The sequence below is a fragment of the Lepus europaeus genome, chromosome 1, assembly GCF_033115175.1.
Source record: "Lepus europaeus isolate LE1 chromosome 1, mLepTim1.pri, whole genome shotgun sequence".
NCBI classification, from domain to species: domain Eukaryota; kingdom Metazoa; phylum Chordata; class Mammalia; order Lagomorpha; family Leporidae; genus Lepus; species Lepus europaeus.
In genome coordinates this window covers 8,914,686-8,936,398 of record NC_084827.1, presented here as the reverse complement: position 1 = coordinate 8,936,398, position 21,713 = coordinate 8,914,686, and the positions used below count along the sequence as shown (strand labels likewise).

At 37.6% G+C, this 21,713-nt stretch overlaps 1 protein-coding gene across 1 annotated transcript in view; it reads right to left on the bottom strand.

Moving 5' to 3' along the window:
- Positions 1–21,713, bottom strand: part of CNTNAP2 (contactin associated protein 2) — a 1,725,059-nt gene that overhangs the window by 916,586 nt on the left and 786,760 nt on the right. Inside the window, exon 11 of the mRNA XM_062195064.1 lies at positions 1,492–1,598. Coding sequence (XP_062051048.1) covers positions 1,492–1,598 — 107 coding nt within the window. The remainder of the gene's footprint in view (positions 1–1,491; positions 1,599–21,713) is intronic.

Below are 21,713 nucleotides of genomic sequence, written 5' to 3'. Positions count from 1 at the left end.
GTCGTTTTTCCGTATTTCAGAAACAATAGCCTTTGTAATTATGCACAGTATTTATAGCACATGATACAAATCATACTGTGGAATGAAGCTGCCTAGTTTTATCAGTTATTTAATTTGAACATATTTTTATAATGAATATAATGTGAAGAAAATTAGTCTTTTAGCATGATTGGCAAAGAGCAATTTTAGTCATCTTTTTAAAATTAATTTCATTATCAATCATTTTTGTCTTTCATTCATTAAAATATGCTTCTATATGCAAAGATCTTACAGATAATGGATCTATTAAGTGTCTGCTTTGACTGTATTCCCAGTCACATTAGTTTTACCAGAGTTCCTTTTTCTCTTTTCCTCAAATATCTTCCTAAACGAATTAAAAGTGCAAGAAGCTAAATTTTTTTCTTACTCAAAGTCTTACAGTATATTCTAAATATGATTTCTCATTGTACGTATTACATATGGCCATGCAGGAAACACAGAAAACTACACTGCATTTTTGTAATCTTCATTTTTGCTATTCTACTCTGAGAATATTTTGCTTCTCATTGTTTCCAGAAAGTAAAGTGAAGAAGAATAAATCTGCATAACTAGAGGGCTTGTGTATTAGTTTCAGACTTTTAGCATGGTAAGAGCAGGTTTAACCTGTCTCCTTTTCTCTCCCTTTTCCTCCCTGTTTCCCCCCCAACACACATGCATACACACTACACAATAGATGAACCTCTCACCTCTCCTATGTGTTTTGTTGCAAATGCATTTTCAAAAATGCCTTGTAAATGGCAATGCAATACAGAAAAATTAGTATCACAACTCTAGTGTTAGCATTCACTTAAAAATATTCTTTGAATTAAAAAAGTAATTTTTAATGAAACCTTGTGTGATAAAGCTAATGCATAAATCAAGGTACATCTGTGTTGTTCTAGTCATTTCTGCATGTTAGCTTTAACTTAACTATTTTTAAAGCTTTGCCTTCTTATGTGTTCATTTTGGATATACAACTTTAGTAGACTTCATCCACTTTCTGACTCATTTTACTGATCTAAAAAACATGTAGCCAAATAGTTGGGCAAAAGCATGAGGCAGCCACTGTCCAGAAACTAAATGATCAAATTATAGTCTCCCTCTCTCTCTTTGATGAACTGATACATGAGGATCTAGTCTGAAACATCACACTAACGCAATTCCCCAAACAATCCATCCAGACAGACAAGGCTTAAATAGGGAGGCAGGGTCCAAGCTCCATGTTCCAATCCCAACTACACACTTATGAAATGCTGGAAATGTTAGTCCTTCGTTTTGAGCCATTAGGCATGAAAGAATATATTTGGACAACTAGAGTGCAATTTTTTCTGTAGACATGACAATGGAATCTGTGTTCATCAGAACCAGGTGATATACTAAGAGACAACTCAGGTTACTGAGCTTAAAAGCATAGCGGAAGACCTGGGATTCTCATGCAATTACAAGATTAAAGTGAGATAAATTGGCACTCACAGTTGTGGCAGGTGGCCCCGCTGTATCCTGTCTCATCACAAGTGCATTTGAAGCTGTCCCACGTTTGCGAGCACTTCCCACCATGCTCACAGTGATTGGGCACACATCTGTCAGAGAAAGAGACAAACAGAAATAAACCAACAAACAAATGAGATTTATGAGTGGCCAAATTCCAAGCTGTTTGGGCAATATATCATTTCAATGCCAGGTTTCCTTACCAAGGCAATTAATCCTTGTTAGTTTAAGCAGATTAATATGATTCATGATGGAAGGTGCCAAGCGCACAAAAGATGATGTATCGCAGGCCTGGTGCTTTCCATTTTTGAGTAAACAGTAGACAGTAACAAACAGTTGAAGGATTCATTTGCATATCATAGGTTCATTTTGTTTTCTTTTACCCAAAGACATAGACACTTGCTAAATTATTTCTAGTTGAGAGATGGAGGAAAAGCCTTCTGGTTCCCTGTTGTATTATCTGCTTTATCAAGGCCAGTATCCAGCTAGAGAGTGCTAGCAGTGAGTTTTTCACAACAATTTAAGTGTTTTTGAAATGATGCCATGTCAGTAGCAATGAAAATACACTAACCTGATTTAAAAAAAAAAAAAAGGATTTTTAAGCTTTCAAACACCTCTGCCCTATACCCAGCTGGATAATTATAATCACCTATTTAAAGAAATAGAAAACATAATATAGACAAAGAAATATGAAGATTGTGGTCAAATCCATGTCTTTCTGCTTATTAGACAGCCAACTGTGACTACTCATTTCAGACTTTCTGAACTTCAATTTTCTCATTTGAAAAATGAGATCATTTATATCATTACACCTTTGTTGCAAGTAGTTTCAAAGGTTGGAGATAATGTTCTTGAAGCAGGTATTTAAGAAGCAGAAAATAGACCTGATGAGTGGGAACTGAGAGATCTGAGCCCTAACGTCAGGGCACAATTTGTAGCCTGACTGCATGCTGCAATAGTGAGGATAAAATGTGTTCTCAAACACTCCTGTTCTATGGCTCATTTTCTTTCCTTTCTCCCATCTCTTGACCCCACCCATAATTTCTGCTCTCCAACATCCTTATAATCTGATTCTTTCTAAGCTTTGTTAAGATGTTCACAGATTACAAAGATACTGTTACCTGTTAGCATTAACCAAGGGTGTCTGGATTTTAATAGGAAATATGCCAAAATAATAAAGTCCTCTCAAACAGCTAAATACTTATGTGAGCCAGAGGCTAAGGCGTTACAGAGAGCCACACTGAATGGACTTCCTGAATCATAATTTCCTGGTAGTATCTTGTTCCAAACTCTGATAGAACTGGCCACAGAGATAGTTTTCTCTAACCCCTGTTTTTATTTACTCTTGGCCATGCCTACAACCAGTTGTAGCAAGGCACAGCTGAGTTTAGCATGGGCCTGATGGTTCCATGCAGGTTTGTTATTTTTCCACAAGTCTTTAGAAAACTTGAGTCAACACTTGCTCAATTTTATTGAGCATTCGCTACATGAAAAGCATGATGGAACATAGAAGATGAATAAGATCATATTCACAGCCTTTGAACAATGTGTAGTGTATCAGAGTGGATATATCACCGAGATCAGAACAACAAGGTAAGGTGGGAATGAAAGATGGTACAATGCAAGGACAAAGTAACACAGAGTCTCATGGGAAGGATATATGGATTTTGAGTGCTAATAAAAACATCTACATTGAGTGTCAGTGAGCAGATTGGTTTATAAGAGAAGAAAATGAGAGAAAGAGCACTATTGGGAGAAATTACAATATTAACATAAGCATGATCTTGGATTTATCACCGGGGTAAGACATTCTCTCTACATTTAAATGCCACTTATATTTCATAGAATTTGAAATTGGTATTATCAAGGCTACAGATATAGTTCTCCAAATACTTTATAAACCATGTGGAATCAGGGATGGGAAATGAGAACCATGCAACATGCAGTGTAAGGAAGAATTTGATGAGTCATGAAAAAGAAAAGAAATGCTACAGACACTTGAGTAATGGAGTAGCTATGGGAAAAGGATGTAGCACTTAATAAAGTTGATAACACTTCACCTGGGCCTTAAAAGAGACAGTTTTTACAGTCTCAGATTAAACAGCTGAATAGATAATAGCAAGTCAAGCCAATGGCATGACAGAGAGCCACACCGAAGGGAACTCCTTTATTGTAATCCCTGATAGTTTCCTGTTAACAAAATCTGATGGAACTTTCTAGGACAGCCAATGAAGAAGGCAGTGACAAGCAGGCAGAAGAGTGAGCAGATACGGTCCAGGGGTTTTAGAGTCGATTCCAATAGCCAGACTGTAGGGAAGGGCCATAGCAGAAGGAATTTATACCAAGCAGGTCTGATTCTACAGATCATGGCAGGAAATAATGAGCTGGAGAAACTGAAATCACATCAACTAAAACATCCTTGATGCTAAATTTTGGAATTCAGTAGGTATACGCTTTGTGTGGTGTATTTACTTTCTAAATTATTATGGCTTAATAGTGGCTCAGCCAAATAGTGAAAGTAATTTGCATCAGCTCATTATATCAATTAATTCAGGGGGAGTAGTACAGAAGTGTACCAAATAGCAAAGGAAAACCAGGTTGGAATCTAAACGTGCTCTAACTAATGCACAAAATAGAAAGTCCACATCTCTATTATATAAAGATTACCATGAACTCACACACACATGAGCAGTGTGTAACCATCCAACAAGAACAATGGAACACTTCTGAAATTCAGTATTCAGAATTTCTTTAATAGTGACTTTTTTTCTTTAAATGAGATTGGAAATATTTCATTTTTAATGTTTGTTTCTTATAATTTATATTTTTAAAACTGATAGCCTCCTTAGGCAGATTATTGGTCTTCTAATTCTTAATGATGGGACATATTCCATATTGAATTAATTCAAATATAGTTTTAACTTTAATGTTATCACCATATTGTTTTAAAGTTTAGAACCAGTTACCAAGCAAAGCAAAATACAAATTAACCTGGCTAACCATTTATGATTATTTATTCTCCGGTGTTATCACAGAACCATTTGCATATGTCTATTATGCTATCACGATATTTAATAATCATTTATTGAGGAATCTGTCTCTTCTAAACTGAGACTCCTGAACCCTGAAAGCAGTGATTTTTATCTTAGGATTCTTTGCATAGCTATGAGCCAGCACACACTCCATAAACACCCACTGACAGAAAGACTGAAGGACTGTATGAATGGAATGCTAGAAAGTGAGGCTGCCAATAACTGAAGTCATTCAGAGCAAGTATCTTTCCCGCAATAAGAAATATAGATCAATTTTATCTGATTTTAGCCTTAAATCCAGACTTTTGCTCTAATAAACTAATTCTTTAGTAGGGCATGGGGAATACATAATTTGTATCATGGCATGCCCTAGCTTGAAAGTTTAATTCACATAAAAAATGAATCAAAATGACTTGACAGCTTCCACTCGAGAAAGACTTGACCAGATCTGGATCACACAAGGGAATAGTTGACAGGTGTCAATTTGCTATGATCAACGGATCCAGAAGAAATGATGCATCCAGTTAACTCTGGCTGTAGCGAGTCTGGGCAGCTGAGAATCCTTCAGCTACAATCATTCTTCTGTCATGGTTTTCCAAATGCATGCTTTTTTTCCAAATGAAATTTGCTTGCACCTTAATACATAACACAAACAAAAGCTATTTTTTTAATTAATTAAACTTTTATTTAATGAATATAAATTTCCAAAGTACAGCTTATGGGTTACAATGGCTTCCCCCTCCCAAAACTTTCCTCCCACCCACAACCCTCCCCTTTCCCGCTCCCTCTCCCCTTCCTATCACATCATGATTCATTTTCAATTCTCTTTATATACAAAAGATCAGTTTAGTATATATTAGGTAACGATTTCAACAGTTTGCCCCCATATAGCAACACAAAGTGAAAAAAAAAATACTTTTGGAGTACTAGTTATAGCATTAAATAAGAGTGTACAGCACATTAAAGACAGAGATCCTACATAATATTTTTTTTAAAAATTAATTAATTTTCTATGCCATTTCCAATTTAACACCAGGTTGTTGTTTTTTTTTTCATTTCCAATTATCTTTATACACAGAAGATCGATTCAGTATATAATTAGTAAAGATCTCATCAGTTTGTACCCACGCAGAAACACAAAGTGTAAAAATACTGTTTCAGTACTAGTTATAGCATCACTGCACATTAGACAACACATTAAGGACAGATCCCACATGGGATGTAAGTACACAGTGACTTCTGTTGCTGATTTAACAATTTGACACTCTTGTTCATGGCGTCAGTAATCTCCCTAGGCTCTAGTCATGAGTTGCCAGGGCTATGGAAGCCTTTAGAGTTCGCTGACTTTGATCTTATTCCGATAGGGTCACAGTCAAAGTGGAAGTTCTCTCCTCCCTTCAGAGAAAGGTACCTCCTTCTTTGATGGCCCCGTTCTTTCCACTGGGATCTCACTCACAGAGATCTTTCATTTGGGTCTTCTTCTTTTACTCTTTTCCATGGTATCTTGGCTTTCCATGCCTACAATACTCTCATGGGCTCTTCAGCCAGATCCGAATGCCTTAAGGGCTGATTCTGAGGCCAGAGTGAACAAAAGCTATTTTGAAAGCTTGAATGTATAACCCTAACTTCACATAAAATGAATCAGCATAAACATGGTGGCTGGCTGGATGCAACAACTGAATCTGCAGTTACGGAAGACAGTGCAGCTTTATTTTATCCATAGCATCTACTTTATTTCTGTATTTGGTTTTAATTGCAAAGCATTGAGAAAATGGAGACTCACAGATATAAGAAATCACAAATGGTACCAGATTTACCTGCTTATATTAGATCACTTTGTACTTTATGGATAATTTTTAAACAGGGAAAGAAGAGGAAATTTTATTTCAAATCTTAACTGTATACAAGGTAATCGTCAGGGCATTTGGAAAGTGTTTTTTCCTCCTACAGTGTTTGAAAGTTAAAATAGATACCTGAAAATCAAATTCAAATCACATTTTTGTGTTTCCTTTAAACGTACATTTTTTTTGGAATTCAATACATAGATTGTCAGCAGCTTGAGTCCAGAAAACCACATGGAAACTTGTACACATGGCATCAGCTAGCAATTAACAGCGGAGTGTTGATCTGAGAAGCTTCCTGCCACTTATCTACTGAGCCCCCAGTAATCAAAAACAGTGTTTTTTTACTTTTATGTGCCTAGAAGTCTCTTGAAAAATCTTGTTAACAGAAGATTCTAATTCTTGAGGTCTGGGTGGAGTCTGAGACTCTGCAATGCTAACAAGCTCCCAGGTGATGCTCCTGTGTCTGGTCGGAGGACCACACTTGGAATAACAAGGCTCTGGAGCATAGCTGTGGGACTCTGCAGTGGGTCTCAATGAGATGAAGACACGGAATGCCAAGAGAAACAGCCCAGGGGAGCAAGTCCAAGTAGGGGGAGTGGGCGGAAAGAATGTAGCAAGGAAAAATCTGACCTATTCAGTCATCTTTCCTAAGATTACTTTGTATGCAAAGGCTCTCCTGCTGTTTTTCCACGATCCATTCAAAACGACATAATCCGCTAATTTCATTTTAATAAGCTTAATCATTTCAGAAGCTGGCTGTAGACTTCAGGTTAATAGAAAGTGATCACTGTGTATACTGTTTTGTTTCACCTGAAAATCAAATTCAGCATTCTCAGGCTCCTAGTTAGCCATGATGTCTGCTCTGCCTAGTTTTCATACAGATATCAGTGGTGAAATACTTAATTTGCTATTATATTAATGCAAATTCTATACCTGGATGTTAAATACGCCTTATTCTAAACCTTAGAAAGGGAAATATTGCTTCTAGGTGACTGAAAGGGTTATTTGGTAAACTATTGGAAAATTACTTAAATGAGCCTGTAACTTCATCCCAATATAACAAATCTACAACTTTTTCCCAATATAAATTACCTGCTAGATTTATGAGTTTTCCCTTCACCTTAGCACCAAATTTAATTTTTGCCTATTGAAAGGAGAAATTCATTTAGAATGTTTGGAGGTTTTTTAAAGTTTATTTATTTGAAAAGAAGAGTGAGAACAAGAGTGTGAAAGAGAGAGGAGGGGGGAGGGGGAAGGAGAGAAGGGAGGAGGGAGGGGGGAGGGGGAAGGGGGGAGGAGGAGGGAGACTATCTTTCAGGCACTGGTTCACTTTCCAGATGTCTGCAGCAGCTGGAGATGCCTCAGGCCAAAGCCAGGAGCCAGGACCTCCATTCAGGTCCCTTATGTGGATGGCTGGGACTCAAGTACTTAAACCACCAACTGCTGCTTCCCAAGCTGTGTTAGCAGGAAGCTGGTTTGGAAGCAGAGGTGGGACTTGATCCTAGGCACCCTAATATGGGATGTGGCAGTCCCAAGTGGGGGCTTAACTGACTGTGTCAGGATACTTGTCCTTGACGTTTGTCTCCTTGAATACCAGTGTTCATGGTCTTGGCTCTCAGAATTCTACAAACATGGTGGGGTTTTCTTCTGCATTACCTTCTACATTGATTTCAACAATATTTTAGTATTCTACACTCAACTACATTTCAATTTTCATTGAAGGGATATTCTCTATCAAGTACAAACCACTGCCTTATATTTCTTTTGTTCAAATGGAAATTATATAGAGGTAATCATAATTTTAGTAACTAAATTTCATTACTATATGACAGTATTATAATAGTACAGGCATAAGTGCTAATATTATATTGGCAGTGATCATTCAATAAACACTTATTTATGGAAACACATAAATATAGAAATATTTACTGAGCTTCTTACATTATGCTCAAATGTCCCATTAAATTAATCTTGATGTGAATGGAAGGGGAGAGGGAGCGGGAGAGGGAAGGGTTGCGGGTGGGAGGGAAGTTACAGGGGGGAGAAAGCCATTGTAATCCATAAGCTGTATTTTGGAAATTTATGTTCATTAAATAAAAGTTTAAAAAAAAGTCTCATTAGAAATAATCAAGCATCTTTGGTCTACATCTATCCAACTGTACATTTTTATACTGATGATATTATTAATTTTAGTTTTAAAATATAAGCACCTTTATTTTGGTTTGCTGCTTATAAATCATTTTCATTATAATAAAAATAGCTAACTTTATCATATTTTGTTAACTTACTTAGAATTATATTTTTATAATGCATTTTCTGTTTTATGAATAAATCATTTGAGAGATTGTAGCTCACAGGAGAACATGCAAGATCTGTAGACCCTTCACCTGTCACCAGGTTTAACTGTATTGAACCTAATAATAGTAAGTTCTTTTTAATTGGTTTCCTGCTCCAGACAATACACTCTGAAACAAACTCTGAATAAGCAAACAATGAAGGACATTTCTTCTCCAAGACATTCATGCGTGATAATGTATTTAGCAAGTCAAGTCTATATGTATGCTTGACATTAGAAATATTAATATGGAATTAAGATCACAGACCATTGTTGTGTGCTCAGGTTGTATGGAATAGTTAACTGCTGAAAGTTTTTGATTTAATGGTTATTTAATAGTTAACTGCTCAAAGTTTTAGATTTGTGAAGCCTGGAAGAAACAGAAACACCTACCTACTTAAAGAGAAAGCAGGGGCCTGCCCAAGTTTGGGCAAGTACAAAATGAGGATATAGAGTAAAGAACTGCTAAGTTCATCTAGAGCAGTAACGAGGTGAGACTGGAGATGTATAGAAGCCTACCCAATGGTCATTTTTCCCTTTCTTCCTTAATCACCCTAACCTGGATCAAATATAAAGCTCTTTCATGCAGTCACTCATCTTTTGGAAGTGGAGACTTGCCAGTCTCCAAGGGACAAAGAGGAAAGAACCAGGCTCTTTTTTAAACAAAGCCATTAAGTTGATGCACATTGTTCCCTCGAATCTATACTCCTCCTCCGTAGTGATAGGATTTAAGTCTTGATGTAGAACTGACAGCTAAAACAGCCTTTTCCAGGTTCTCTTTAATTTAGGGTATCCTGTGTCTAAGTTCAAGGTAACAGATATATTATGTCTAGATGAGCCCTTAGTTGTTTGGAACAAGCCTTTAAGAGTTTCAACAGAGCATGAACCATTCTAACTTTATTGTCCTCCCAACTTGTTTCCGGTAATGAACCTGTGATGGTGAGATCTAAAGCAGAACACAAGAGAGAGGATAGCAAAGGAATCTAAGTAAGGAGTGTGGGATCTGAATAACGTACCAGACCCTGGCCACCTACCCAAATGTTTGTATGACAGAAGTAAACTTCTGTAAGACTGAAACCATGATATTTTGCATCTGTGTTAACAAGTCATCCTAGCCAAGCAAATCGTGGTTACCCAGATGTTGACTTAATTCTTGCCTTTTTACTGTGACATAATAAACTTGGTGGCCACTAGTGTCCCAGTCACTATGTGTTGTCATATATTAATAGCAACTGAAGACATCTGAACTTACATTTAATCGATGAACATGTGTTGAATTCAGACTGTGGAATGCATCAATATTACCACAGGGATTTTCCTAGGGAAAGTAGCTGTGTTGATTCAGGTGACATATATTTATTGAATCCTCACTATGTAGAGAACCATACCATTTGATTAAGCTTTCATCAAATTTCATTGCAAGAAATGATACTTCTGAGAGCCTGTGAGATGATATGTAGTCCATCCACTCCTCAGAAGATCTGGAACTTGATCCATAGGCAAAAGCAAACCAGACCTTGAGGGGAATGCACGTTACCTTGACCCCTACTTGGGTGGTGCTAAATGGCATTGCAATGTACAATACTTTTTTTCTTCTAGCCATGAGGAGACATTGCAGAGTCCCAAGTAGTAAATTTACTTAATGAATGCTGGATTTTGAGATATTAAGTTTGATATGGATTGAAAGAACTTGGCTTCCCAAATTCATGGATAAGTTTACACTGAAGTCATGTGTTAAGAACTGATAGATGAAAGGTGGAGAATGATCTAATATAGCATCAGAGATAAAAGTCTGATTAGAAGCTAGTTCTTGTAAAAAGGCTGGTTATTTAAAATGAGCTTCACTTAGTACCTCCCACCCCTCCTCTACGTCTTGGCTCATCACAGGATCATCCCTTCACACCCACTCCTCCATGGTCAGCCTCCACCAGATGGGAGAATAATGGGACTTCTGATTATGAACTGGGAACCTCAAAATCACAAACTGAAATAAACCTCTCTGTTCCCAAGCAGCTTTTCTGGGATAGATTACTTAAACAAAAAGTTGACTGATACCAAGGTGCAAAATAGAGAAGAAAGGGAGATCTAAAGGCAAGATCAATGAAACCGCTATCTTAATGTTGCAAAAAGAAGTCCATAAAAGCATGAAGAGACTGCAAAGAAGTAATAATATTAATTGTTTGTTTGAAGGTAAATTAACTTAAGATGCCTGAAATGCTCTGTGTTTAGGAATCACTGATGGCCAGTAACATTTTCAATTTGAGGCAATAACTTTTCTCATACAAAAGGAACTGTAAAACTCCATTAAAACTTTAAGGAAACTAACTTTTAAATTTAAACTTATTGTTTGCTTTTTCTGCAGAGTGATCTAAATTTAAAATAGCTATAAACCATACTCTTACAAAAAGATTACTAAAATTTACCTCAGTGTCATCCTCCTTTAATAGAGTTGGGGTGGATGATGATGACAACAAAAAAGAGGTGCAAAACATAGTATGTCCAAGACATAAATGTTCTGAGATTCACAGGAAGACCCAAGGAGAAAGAGAGATAGAATTCTATAGAGAAATATAGGTAGGAAGGAGGAGGAAAACAGGATGAGGAAGAGAGAAAGAGATTCAAGGTATCTATATCTTGCTGAAAGAATGCAACCATAAGCATTACTAATGAATATATATATGGAAAAATAAACATAGAAGCCTGGAATATTCTGAAATTGGAGCATAACAAGGTAAGATCATCCTTAATTAATAATAAAATACTTGATTGATCATAGTTGATAATGAAACACCTAATAGATCTGTAGGAAATCTGGCCAGCGCCATGGCTCAAAAGGCTAATCCTCCACCTTGCGGCGCCAGCACACTGGGTTCTAGTCCCGGTCGGGGCACTGGATTCTGTCCCAGTTCCTCCTCTTCCAGGCCAGCTCTCTGCTATGGCCCAGGAAGGCTGTGGAGGATGGCCCAAGTGCTTGGACCCTGCACCCCATGGGAGACCAGGAGAAGCACCTGGCTCCTGCCATCGGATCAGCGTGGTGCGCCGGCCGCAGCGCGCCTACCGCGGCGGCCATTGGAGGGTGAACCAATGGCAAAGGAAGACCTTTCTCTCTGTCTCTCTCTCTCACTGTCCAAATCTGCCTGTTATCTGTAGGAAATCTAAAGTAACATTGGCTCATTAAGACAAAGATAGAGACAACGGATATAATTAACTATCTAGAATTAAATAAGAAGACATATACAAATTAAGCATGTTACCAGATATAAAACATTTAAACACAAAAAAGAAAAAAAATGGTGTAATTTTTTTTAATCTATTAATACAGAAGATAGTTCTAAAGAAGACACAAAATTCAAGAGTCATAAGATAAACAGTAACAAATTTGACTTCCTAAACATTTGTAAAAGTCTTGTATGCTCATTGACAGGCATTGTGGCATAGGGGTTAGCCACCACTTCTGATGCCCACATCCCGTATCAGAGGGTCAGTGCAATCAAGGCTGCTTTACTGATGATCTAGCTCCCGCCGATGCACCTTGGATGCAGCAGATGATGGTTCAAGTATTTGGGTTCCTGACATCAACATGGGATAGCCCGAAGGAATTCCACTGGCTCCTGGTTGCACCTTGGCCCACATCTTTGGTGAGTGAACCAATAGCTAGAAGCACTCTCTTCTTTATCCCTCTTCCATTTTTGCTTTTTCCCTGTCACTCTGCCTTTCAAATGAGTAAATAAATAAGGAAACAAATAAATCTTTAAAAAAAATCTTGTGGACAAACATAACTAAAATCCAATGACTAGTAACAAGTTGTGAAGCATTTTCTAATATGTCAAAGGACCAATTTGTTTATGTAATAAATAACACTTAATAATAAATAATTCCATTGAAGTATGAGCAAAAGGGCTGGGTAGGACAGTCCACAAAAAGAAATACAGAAGACTTTTAAATATATGAATTATTGAATATTACTCATAATCAAAGAGGCATGAATTAAATTTCAATGTGGTATCACTTATAATTCCTCTCATGGTTAACAGTAAGGGATATCTACCCACTCTTGATCAGTGTAAATTGTCTGGAGGAAGTTTAATAAGGTCTATGAATTTCTAGGGTGCGTGTGTTGTGATCCAGACATTTCATGTCAATGGATTTATCCTACAGGAATATTAGCACATATTCACAAAAAAACAGTATTGTATAAATGTTGATTATAGCATAGTATGTATCAGCCAAAAACTGGGGTAAATATTTCTTGGCTAGGAATTTAGGAGTAAATGACAGCTGTGCCTACAAGGAACCCCTGACAGTCACTAAGAAGTCAAGGCAGATCTAGGTGCACTAATGAGATGCACGGTCTAAAATACAATGTCAGGGGCTGGAAGCAAGTTGTATAGAACAGAGTTTATAATATACTTGCATTTGTTTTAAATGATGATAACTGCAGCGGTTGTGTGAATGGTGAACTGTCAGAACGCATGGAGATCAGAAATATTCTATCTGCCCCTTCAAGAATCACTCTTCATCTTTCTCCACTCTGCTTTCACCCCATGAGGGTTCAGCCAGTGGGAAACCTTGGCAGGAGATTGGAGTGATCAGCAGCTGTAGGTAAGTCCATTTCTGATTCTCTCCTTGAAGGCTGCCTCAGTCTGCCTGTGTCCTTCCGAGAAAGTTACTTCCTCAGGGCCACTCTGTGCTATACTGTACTATTGCATGTCCAGCTTTCTTCATTACCTCAAGAAGACACTGTTTTAAAATGTAGTACACTGTACTTTTGAGGTCTCTCATCTCTCCTCCCCTCATCCCTTCGTGCCTGGGGTGGTGTTCTGTTGTGCTAGCTCTGGGTTCCTGCAATAGACTTTTAGTTCTCTATATCCCTTATAATTAACTCATTTTAAATAAATCTTCTTTAAATTACCTGAATTCAAGTGGGTAAGTTCTTTCCTCTTGGGATTCTGATTGATATAAGCAGGAATGGAGTCCATCTACCTGTATCTATGTCCATATTCATGTCTGTATCTATTTAACATAGGCATTCCTGCATGGGAACAGACAATTTATGAAAAATGCTGGTAGTTACTGTAACAGTGAGAGGACCTGGAGTTGTGGAAAAGTTATATTTCACCATATTTCCTTTTGTATTAGTATTAAAAAGAAAGCTACTCATTTTCTGAATTAAAACAGATAGCTTAATTTTAAAAAAATAAGGAAAGTTATTGCGCCAACAGGCCTAAGTCAGGGGAACTTTCCAGGTTCCTGCCAGGATCAAAAAGGAGACTGGGGAAGCTTGTGCTTTGCATTCTGTTGCCTCTGGCTTTTCATGGACAAAACCCACTCAGCCTCTACTTCCTCATCAATTATTCCCCTCCATATGCAGTCTTTCACTTCATCTAAAACAAGTAACAAAACCTGCCTTTTGGAGCCCATATACCACTCCAGTTTCTGACCAATTTCTCTGATTCCTTTCACAGCCAAAATTCTTGAAAGATTTCATTAAGTAAGCTTTTTCCACTCTGTCAACTATCATCCACCCACAAGAACTCCTTTTGTTGAAGACAAGTTCAGGGGCTGGCACTGTGGTATAGCGAGTAAAATAGCCACCTGTAATGCCAGCATCCCCTATGGGTTCCGGTTCAAGTCCCAGCTGCTCCACTTCTGATCCAGCTCTCTGCTATGGCGTGGGAAAGCAGTAGAAGATAGCCCAAGTCCTTGGGCCCCTGCACCCACATGGGAAGACCCAGAGGAAGCTCCTGTCTCCTGGCTTTGGATCAGTGCAGCTCTGGCCCTTGCAGCCAATTGGAGAATGTACCAGTGGATGGAACACCTCTCTCTCTCTCTGCCTCTCCTCTGTGTAACTCTGGCTTTCAAATAAATAAATAAATCTTTGAAAAAAAAAGACAAGTTCAGCACCAGTTTTCTCCATCTACGAATGTGTTGAAACTTAGTATTGGTCTACATTGACCCTTGCTATTTTCTGTACTCTCATTAATTGCCCAAAGAACTGGGAGTTCTCAGGACACAGTCCCTGACTCTCAGAAGCCCCAAACTTCTCTCTAGTTTAGTCTTCCTTTGAGAGTTCTAGACTTGTACACTCAACCAGATCCATGACATTTAATGCACTCAGATAAATCGGAGGCATCACAAACACAGTCAAATGTACCTTTTGATCGCACTTGCTGATGTTGTTACTACTCCCTTACTGATCTTCAGCTCAGTAATGGCAACGCCATCTAAACAATCACTCAATCCGGAAATCAGAAGACATTCTTTGCCTCCCTCTTCACCTCACTCCTGCATCAATTGCTTAAAAAGCTTTGTGAATGAAACTTTGGAAACATGTCTCAGATTTGTCCAGCTTTCTGTGTATCCATGCCCCCAGTTGGGTCCACTTTCCCCTTTCCTCTGGATTGAATTTTCCCTTCCTGCATATATTCTCTCTTTATCGTTTTGCTCTAATTCATTCTGCATAAAACGCCGGAACAAGCCTTAATAACTTGTCACTCTGCTGCTTACATACATTTACACCTTCTCATTTCACATAGGAAAAGGGTGAGCTCATGTACATTTTGACGTGATCTGTCGCCTGCTCTCCACTGCCCTCATGCACCGCACGCTCAGGATGTTATAGAGACATCTATACTCATGTTGTTTACCCAGTATCCCATGCTCTTCCCATAGTTCCTTTGCACACATGTTTTATTTTTTCCAATGAACTCTTTACCTTAATTTATTAGGAATATTTGCAAAAAATTATACTACTTGAAGTAGAATGTCAATTAATCCATTCTCCATTTCTTAAAATCTGAAATCAAATGGAAACATCTCCTTAATAGGTATCACTGAATTCTGATTTCCCAAATATTGCTAATGAACAGTTAAAATGTCTTATTTGAATGAGAATTGTTTGAAAAGTATAAAACATTCTGTAACCAGTACTGTGAAAAAGAAATACAAATGGCTTCTACAAGTCTAGAGTACATACCTTACGTTAAAGAGAAGATATTGTCCCACAGCAAAAATGTGTATCAATAGATCCTTATTTATTTACATGAAAGTCAGAGATAGTGAGAGTGAGAGAGAGAGAGTGAGAGAGAGTGAGAGAGTTTGAGATCATTCATCTGCTGGTTTACTCCCCAGATGGCTGCAATAGCCAGGGCTGGGCCAAAGAGACTTTTGTAGGTTTCCCACATGGGTGGCAGGGGTCCAAGCACTTGGGCCGTGTTCTGTTGCTTTCCCCAGGCTGTTAGCAAAGAGCAGCATCAGAAGCAGAGCAACCAGAACTCAAACCAGTGCCCATATTAGATGCTGGGGTCACAGGTGTCAGCTTTACCTGCTGTGTCACTATACTGGCACCACAGGTTAGATATTGACCTTGTATTTATTACATACAATGAGGTTTGCCCCCAACTCCCAAAAAGTCAAAACGAGGACAATAGCCAGTGAAGCACTGAACCAAAGTAGAGATTCCACTATTATGTGATTTGCTAAATTCTATCTCCCTTCACTTTGGAATACAGGAAGCTCAAGGTTTTCCTAAGACATGGAGACATTTGACACGAGGCTTTAAAAAGTGGAACTGACTGCCAGCAAACAGGAGTCAATCATTTTTTTAAATTACGCAGCAAAAAGGATTGGAGTCTGCTTAAACATTGTTAATAAATGTATTGCTATATAATTGAGTACCATATAAAATGTTCTATAAGATTCAAAACATTAGCAGTCTAGATATAAACTCAAACCTCCCTACTACAATAAACCATTCTTGTATATACAATCTTTAGGAGAGACTGCCAACACTAACATTATTTTCCAGAGCCGCAGACAGCAGAAAATCTCAAATGAAATACCTATTAGGAACTGATTATAATAATTGAGCCTCTTGGCCATGCAGATTGTTTACATAGTGTTAGATATGTAATGTTCTATTCACTTCAACTAAAATTGTTGACGATCTTTTATTTTTGTTTCAGACCTAGGTACATAGCCTGTTCAGATCATGCTGACATGAAATTATCTACTATGCATGTGTGCGTGCTTTATTGTTATTGGCAATTTTCTTTTTAATTCCATACTTTGCATCTGTTCAGCTTTCCTGGGTTAAAAGAAAATTCAAACCATGGGAAGCACAATGGTAAAGTTTAGAGTAAGGAAGAATTATAGAGTTCTTTAATACTTCTAGTATACAGATGAAGAAACTAAAAACTACAGAAATTCAATGAAATTGAGTACACTTAAGGTCCCATTTGTGACACACTTAGGACTTGAGTATAGATACTTGTCTAGTACTTTTAAAAATTGTATTTATTTATTTAAGAGGCTGAGAGATAGAAACAGAGTTCCCAATTGCTGGTTCACACCCCAGATGCCTTCAAATGCTGGGGCTGGGCAGAGGGTGGAAACAGAGCTGGAACTCAATCCAGGTCTCCCACATGGGTTGCAGGAATTCAATTACTGATTCCTTACCACTTCCCACCAGCTGGACAATGGCATCCCAAACTAGAGTTGAGAATCAAACCCAAGTACAGTGTGATATGGTGTCTTAACCAGTATCTTAATCACTGGGTTAGATGCTCGCCTATATCTGTACTTAAAAAACATTTTTTTTTACTTGAAAGGCAGAAAGCCAGACAGCCAACATAAAGATCTTCCATCTGCTGGTGCAATCCCGAAATGTGTGCAGTAGCCAGGACTGGGCTGGGAGACAGACAGGATCGAAGAACTCCATGTGATCTCCCACTTGGATGGCAGATACTCTGATACTTAGTAAGCAAACAAAATATATATTTATAGCTTTGAAACAATTTAAATGTCTCTTGGGTGGACACACTCTCTCCAATGTCTGGCCTTATCACTTTTTTTTTCCCTAACACCTAGTCAAAATAGGTGTACTGTGTTTACATAGATTTTTAGTATTTGGACAGTAAAGAAATTGAAATGAGTAATTCTGACATTATTTTACAACTGACTTAAAACAAACAGTATATGAACTATTTAAACAATTTGCTACTGTTTTGCTAATGTCCTCATTGTTTAACTTACTATTTTTTTTTCTGGAAAACCATGATAATGTCTTAAAAGTCAATGTTTTTGAAAATTGATCTGGTTAGAAATCTCTTTATCAGAGGCAATTTGTGAAAGATGTTGTTTGCAAAAAGCCTGCTGATTTTGGTTATCTAAGGAGTAAAGAAAAGAAAACTATTCTGCTGGATATGGAAGATTTGAAAATATTTCAGGAAAGGTAGGGAATTAAAGTTTAAGATCCTTTTAGGAGGTCAAAGGATAGGGACTACCAGTCCCATGACGCAGGGTTTTATTTTATTATGTAAATATTTACTGCTCCTACAGCTGCATTTTAAATTGCTTTATGAGAGTTATATCTATAAGACCTTGTTCTGTGCACTAGACATAGTAGATAATAAATGCACATTGATTAATTACTAAATTGAAGAAATCAGTTTAAGGAACTGCTTACCTATTAGATATCCCTGCACAAAAAAAAAAAAAAAATCAAAACATAAAAGGTTGTCAAAAATAGTCACAAAAATAGTCAAAAACATAGAAAGGTTGTACAAAATTGTTTAAAGAGCATCTGTTCTTAACACTTTCTTCTGAGATGTACACAATTATGGCCAAACATACTAAATAGCTTCCCAAAGGTCTCACAGCTTGTCATTCCTAGAGGAAAATTTCCACGATTGACGTCCTTAATCCTTGACTTCTAGCATTCTCCACACTTGTTTCTTTTTCTGTTAAAGGAAGATAACTGATCTTATAAATGTCAACAAATTATGGGAGGTAGAACTGGCAATTTCACAATAGTTTTTTCATCATAATTCTAATGGTTAGCTTTAGTCAAGACTGAACATAGCCTGTTCATTAACATGTTAATTCAAGTAAGATTGTCTTAGGTTTTTTATATTCATAGCACTTTCAAAATAAGTATGTTCACAATTGTTACTTCTTTCGATACCTTTATAGAAGATAGTGTTCAGTTGATAGGCCACTGTTTATGCTGTGTATGCTGCTTATGCTCATGTTCAAATAGGCAAGAATTTATGGGAGTCATTTCAAATTTACTATCCTTTGGGGTTTTAGCTTATTTATAGAACTCCTGATCAGTATGGTATATGACAAATGTCTCATTAATTTGAATATGTCCCAGCAAAACTGCTAAGGATTGTCCTGTTTGTCTTTGTATGAAATTGAATGCATTGATTTTTTTAAACTGAGAATTTACATTTATACAAAAAATTAAATTATCAGTATAAGGATATGGACTAAACTTTTTAGGTGTTGGTAAATGAAATACTTTCCAAAGAAAATGTCTTTAAAGTCTACTGAAGAAAATATTGCTGTGAAGTAAACACCTTGCATCTTGTTTATAAAGGGGAAAATATTTATTGAGTGCTATTTTATGTGTCACCCAGTATAGGAAGCAGTAGATATTCTAAGACAATTTGGTAAAATCAATACAATGTGGTATTATTGTACAGGCATGTACAGTACGTTCCGGGGACATACAGGTTGACTATGCTCATTGGGGTGGGGGGGTGGGGTAACCTCCATGGAAGCTCTTTGTTCGAGGTGCTCATGCTGAATTTACAGGATGCATAAAGTTGAGACTGTAACTGAGTCATGAGAACAGCACAGGCCAGAGCAGGTACAAAGGCTTTTAATGTTGAACTGTGCAAGTCAGAATGCCATTCTTGCTATAACTTTAGAGTAAAGCTGGTAGAGGTAGTAGAAATTTTAAAAATTTTCATATGACTAATAATGGCATCCAATGTTAGATGTTATGTTCCTCACATCTCTTTAAGCTAACTTTCCATTTATTTAAATGCTGCTGCTTTGTAATTAGGGTCTCCATCTCTAATTCTCGTTTTAAGCTAAGAAAACAAGCTGCCCCACTGATTTGATAGCAGAACTACACAGCGGTCACTATTCTATGACAGATGTGCACATTATAAAGTTGCTAATACAAGCTCATGCAATTAATCTTCAATTCTTCAGAAATATAAAAAAAAGCAAGCCAAAAGATAGGTTTTCTGAAGTCCAGAATAATTAAATTTCAGCATTTCCTCAAACTGGACCACTTTCAAGGAAATAATTCTTCTCAATTGGAAATAATTTTAAAGAAAGTAATAACAATGAAAATCTAACTGTGTTATTAACAGGCACTTGACTTTATAAATGATCATGAAATGATTTGGCATGCTTAATTTTAATTACAAACAGCCCATTTCTGCAGATATATTATCTTACATAAAACTGGTCCAAGTGCTCTATAGAAAAAAGAATAGGGTATCATTTGCTTCTGGTTAGAGGATCTTGATCCTACTTTTGTTCTCATCCAGTTATAACAGTATTTGTGTTTGTGCTGAGACAGTTGGGTCTTGCTTTACATTTCTGGAAGTTACTAAATTGGATTGTAGGGACTTGTGCCTCAGTAACAAAAATGAATCCCCAAATACAATTACTCAAGACCAGACTAGAGTGTGTTGCTGAATATCTTGTTTTTCAATTTTTTTAGCATCTTTTTGTTTTGGCTACTGAAAAAAAAGGTCTCACAAATATTTATTTTTAAGGGGAGTGGCAGACTTCTGTTGCATACATATGTATTAAAAAGCAAGTGCAACTCTACAGCACTTCCCTGGTGTGTGCATTTAGGAATTCAATCTGGTTTGTCATGACTAAGGTTAACTCAGAATATACAGCCACAAAACACCTCAACCACCCAAAACACCAAAAATTCTGCTTCAAATAATGTCAGTTCTCATATATTCAGCCAAAAAACTTGACAAGAAGATCTAACTGTCTGCCTACCTTCCCTAATCAACGAACACTGAAGTCAAAATTCAATTTCACTGCCCCACATACGTCTTTTTACACTGACAGATGGATCCCGAAGCCTCTAACAGTTAATGCTAATGAAAGCCTTCCAAATAAGCAATTTTCTCTAAGGTAAAGCTCTCAGAGAGAATGACACTACACAAACAAAAACGAACAAAAACAATCAAGAATGGACTCTTCTCTGATGAGGCTCATCTGATCTAGGTACATTGAAAACCCAATTCCAAAATTATTAGCTTAACCATTAAATTTGGCACAGGGAAAATTCAAACCAAATTGTAAAACAAAACAAGATCAAAGCAGCACTTGTCTATGTCTTCCTCTTGTGGAGTCCTAAGTTTCAGTAGGGATAGAGTGGAAGGCAGCATCTCTCCCCGGTCTCAGTGAAGGGCTGTGGTCCATGTGCTCCACCACACTTGTATTGGTAGATAACAACACATGTTTCAATAGGTAAAGTAGCAGGGATAATTTACCCACAGGTGCACTACTGTTCCTGAGCAAACGTTCTTAGGATCTGAGATATGTCGTAGACAATGGAGCTATGAAATAAGTCTGCTTGCACATTTTCCAGTTTGTATCTGAAAAGGAGTTTGATTTAAATAAGAATTTAAACACATTACATAACATTAAAACTGAGGATCAAAACAAAAACCAGCTTGTTCTCCCATGTGGCATTGGTAGTTGGGGCTAGTAAGCTGCAAACCCTATAGCTAGCTTGAACTGATGACAAGGATTTGGAATTTTGTTCCCTTCTCAAAAGTTTAACTGATATTGGCCGGAGCCGCGGCTCACTAGGCACCCTGGGTTCTAGTCCCGGTTGCTCCTCTTCCAGTCCAGCTCTCTACTGTGACCCGGGAAGTTAGTGGAGGATGGCCCAAGTGCTTGGGCCCTGCACCCACATGGGAGACCAGGAGGAAGCACCTGGCTCCTGGCTTCGGATCGGTGCAGTGTGCTGGCCTTAGCGGCCATTTGGGAGGTGAACCAACGGAAGGAAGACCTTTCTCTCTCTCTCTCTCTAACTCTGCCTGTCAAAAAAAAAAGTTTAACTGATAGAAGGCTGGCCTCACACTGGTGTTTGCACATCCCTTGGCCAGCTATGTTGGCCACATCACTGGAGGGAACCTGGCCTCTTTAGCTCCATTTAAGTTCTGC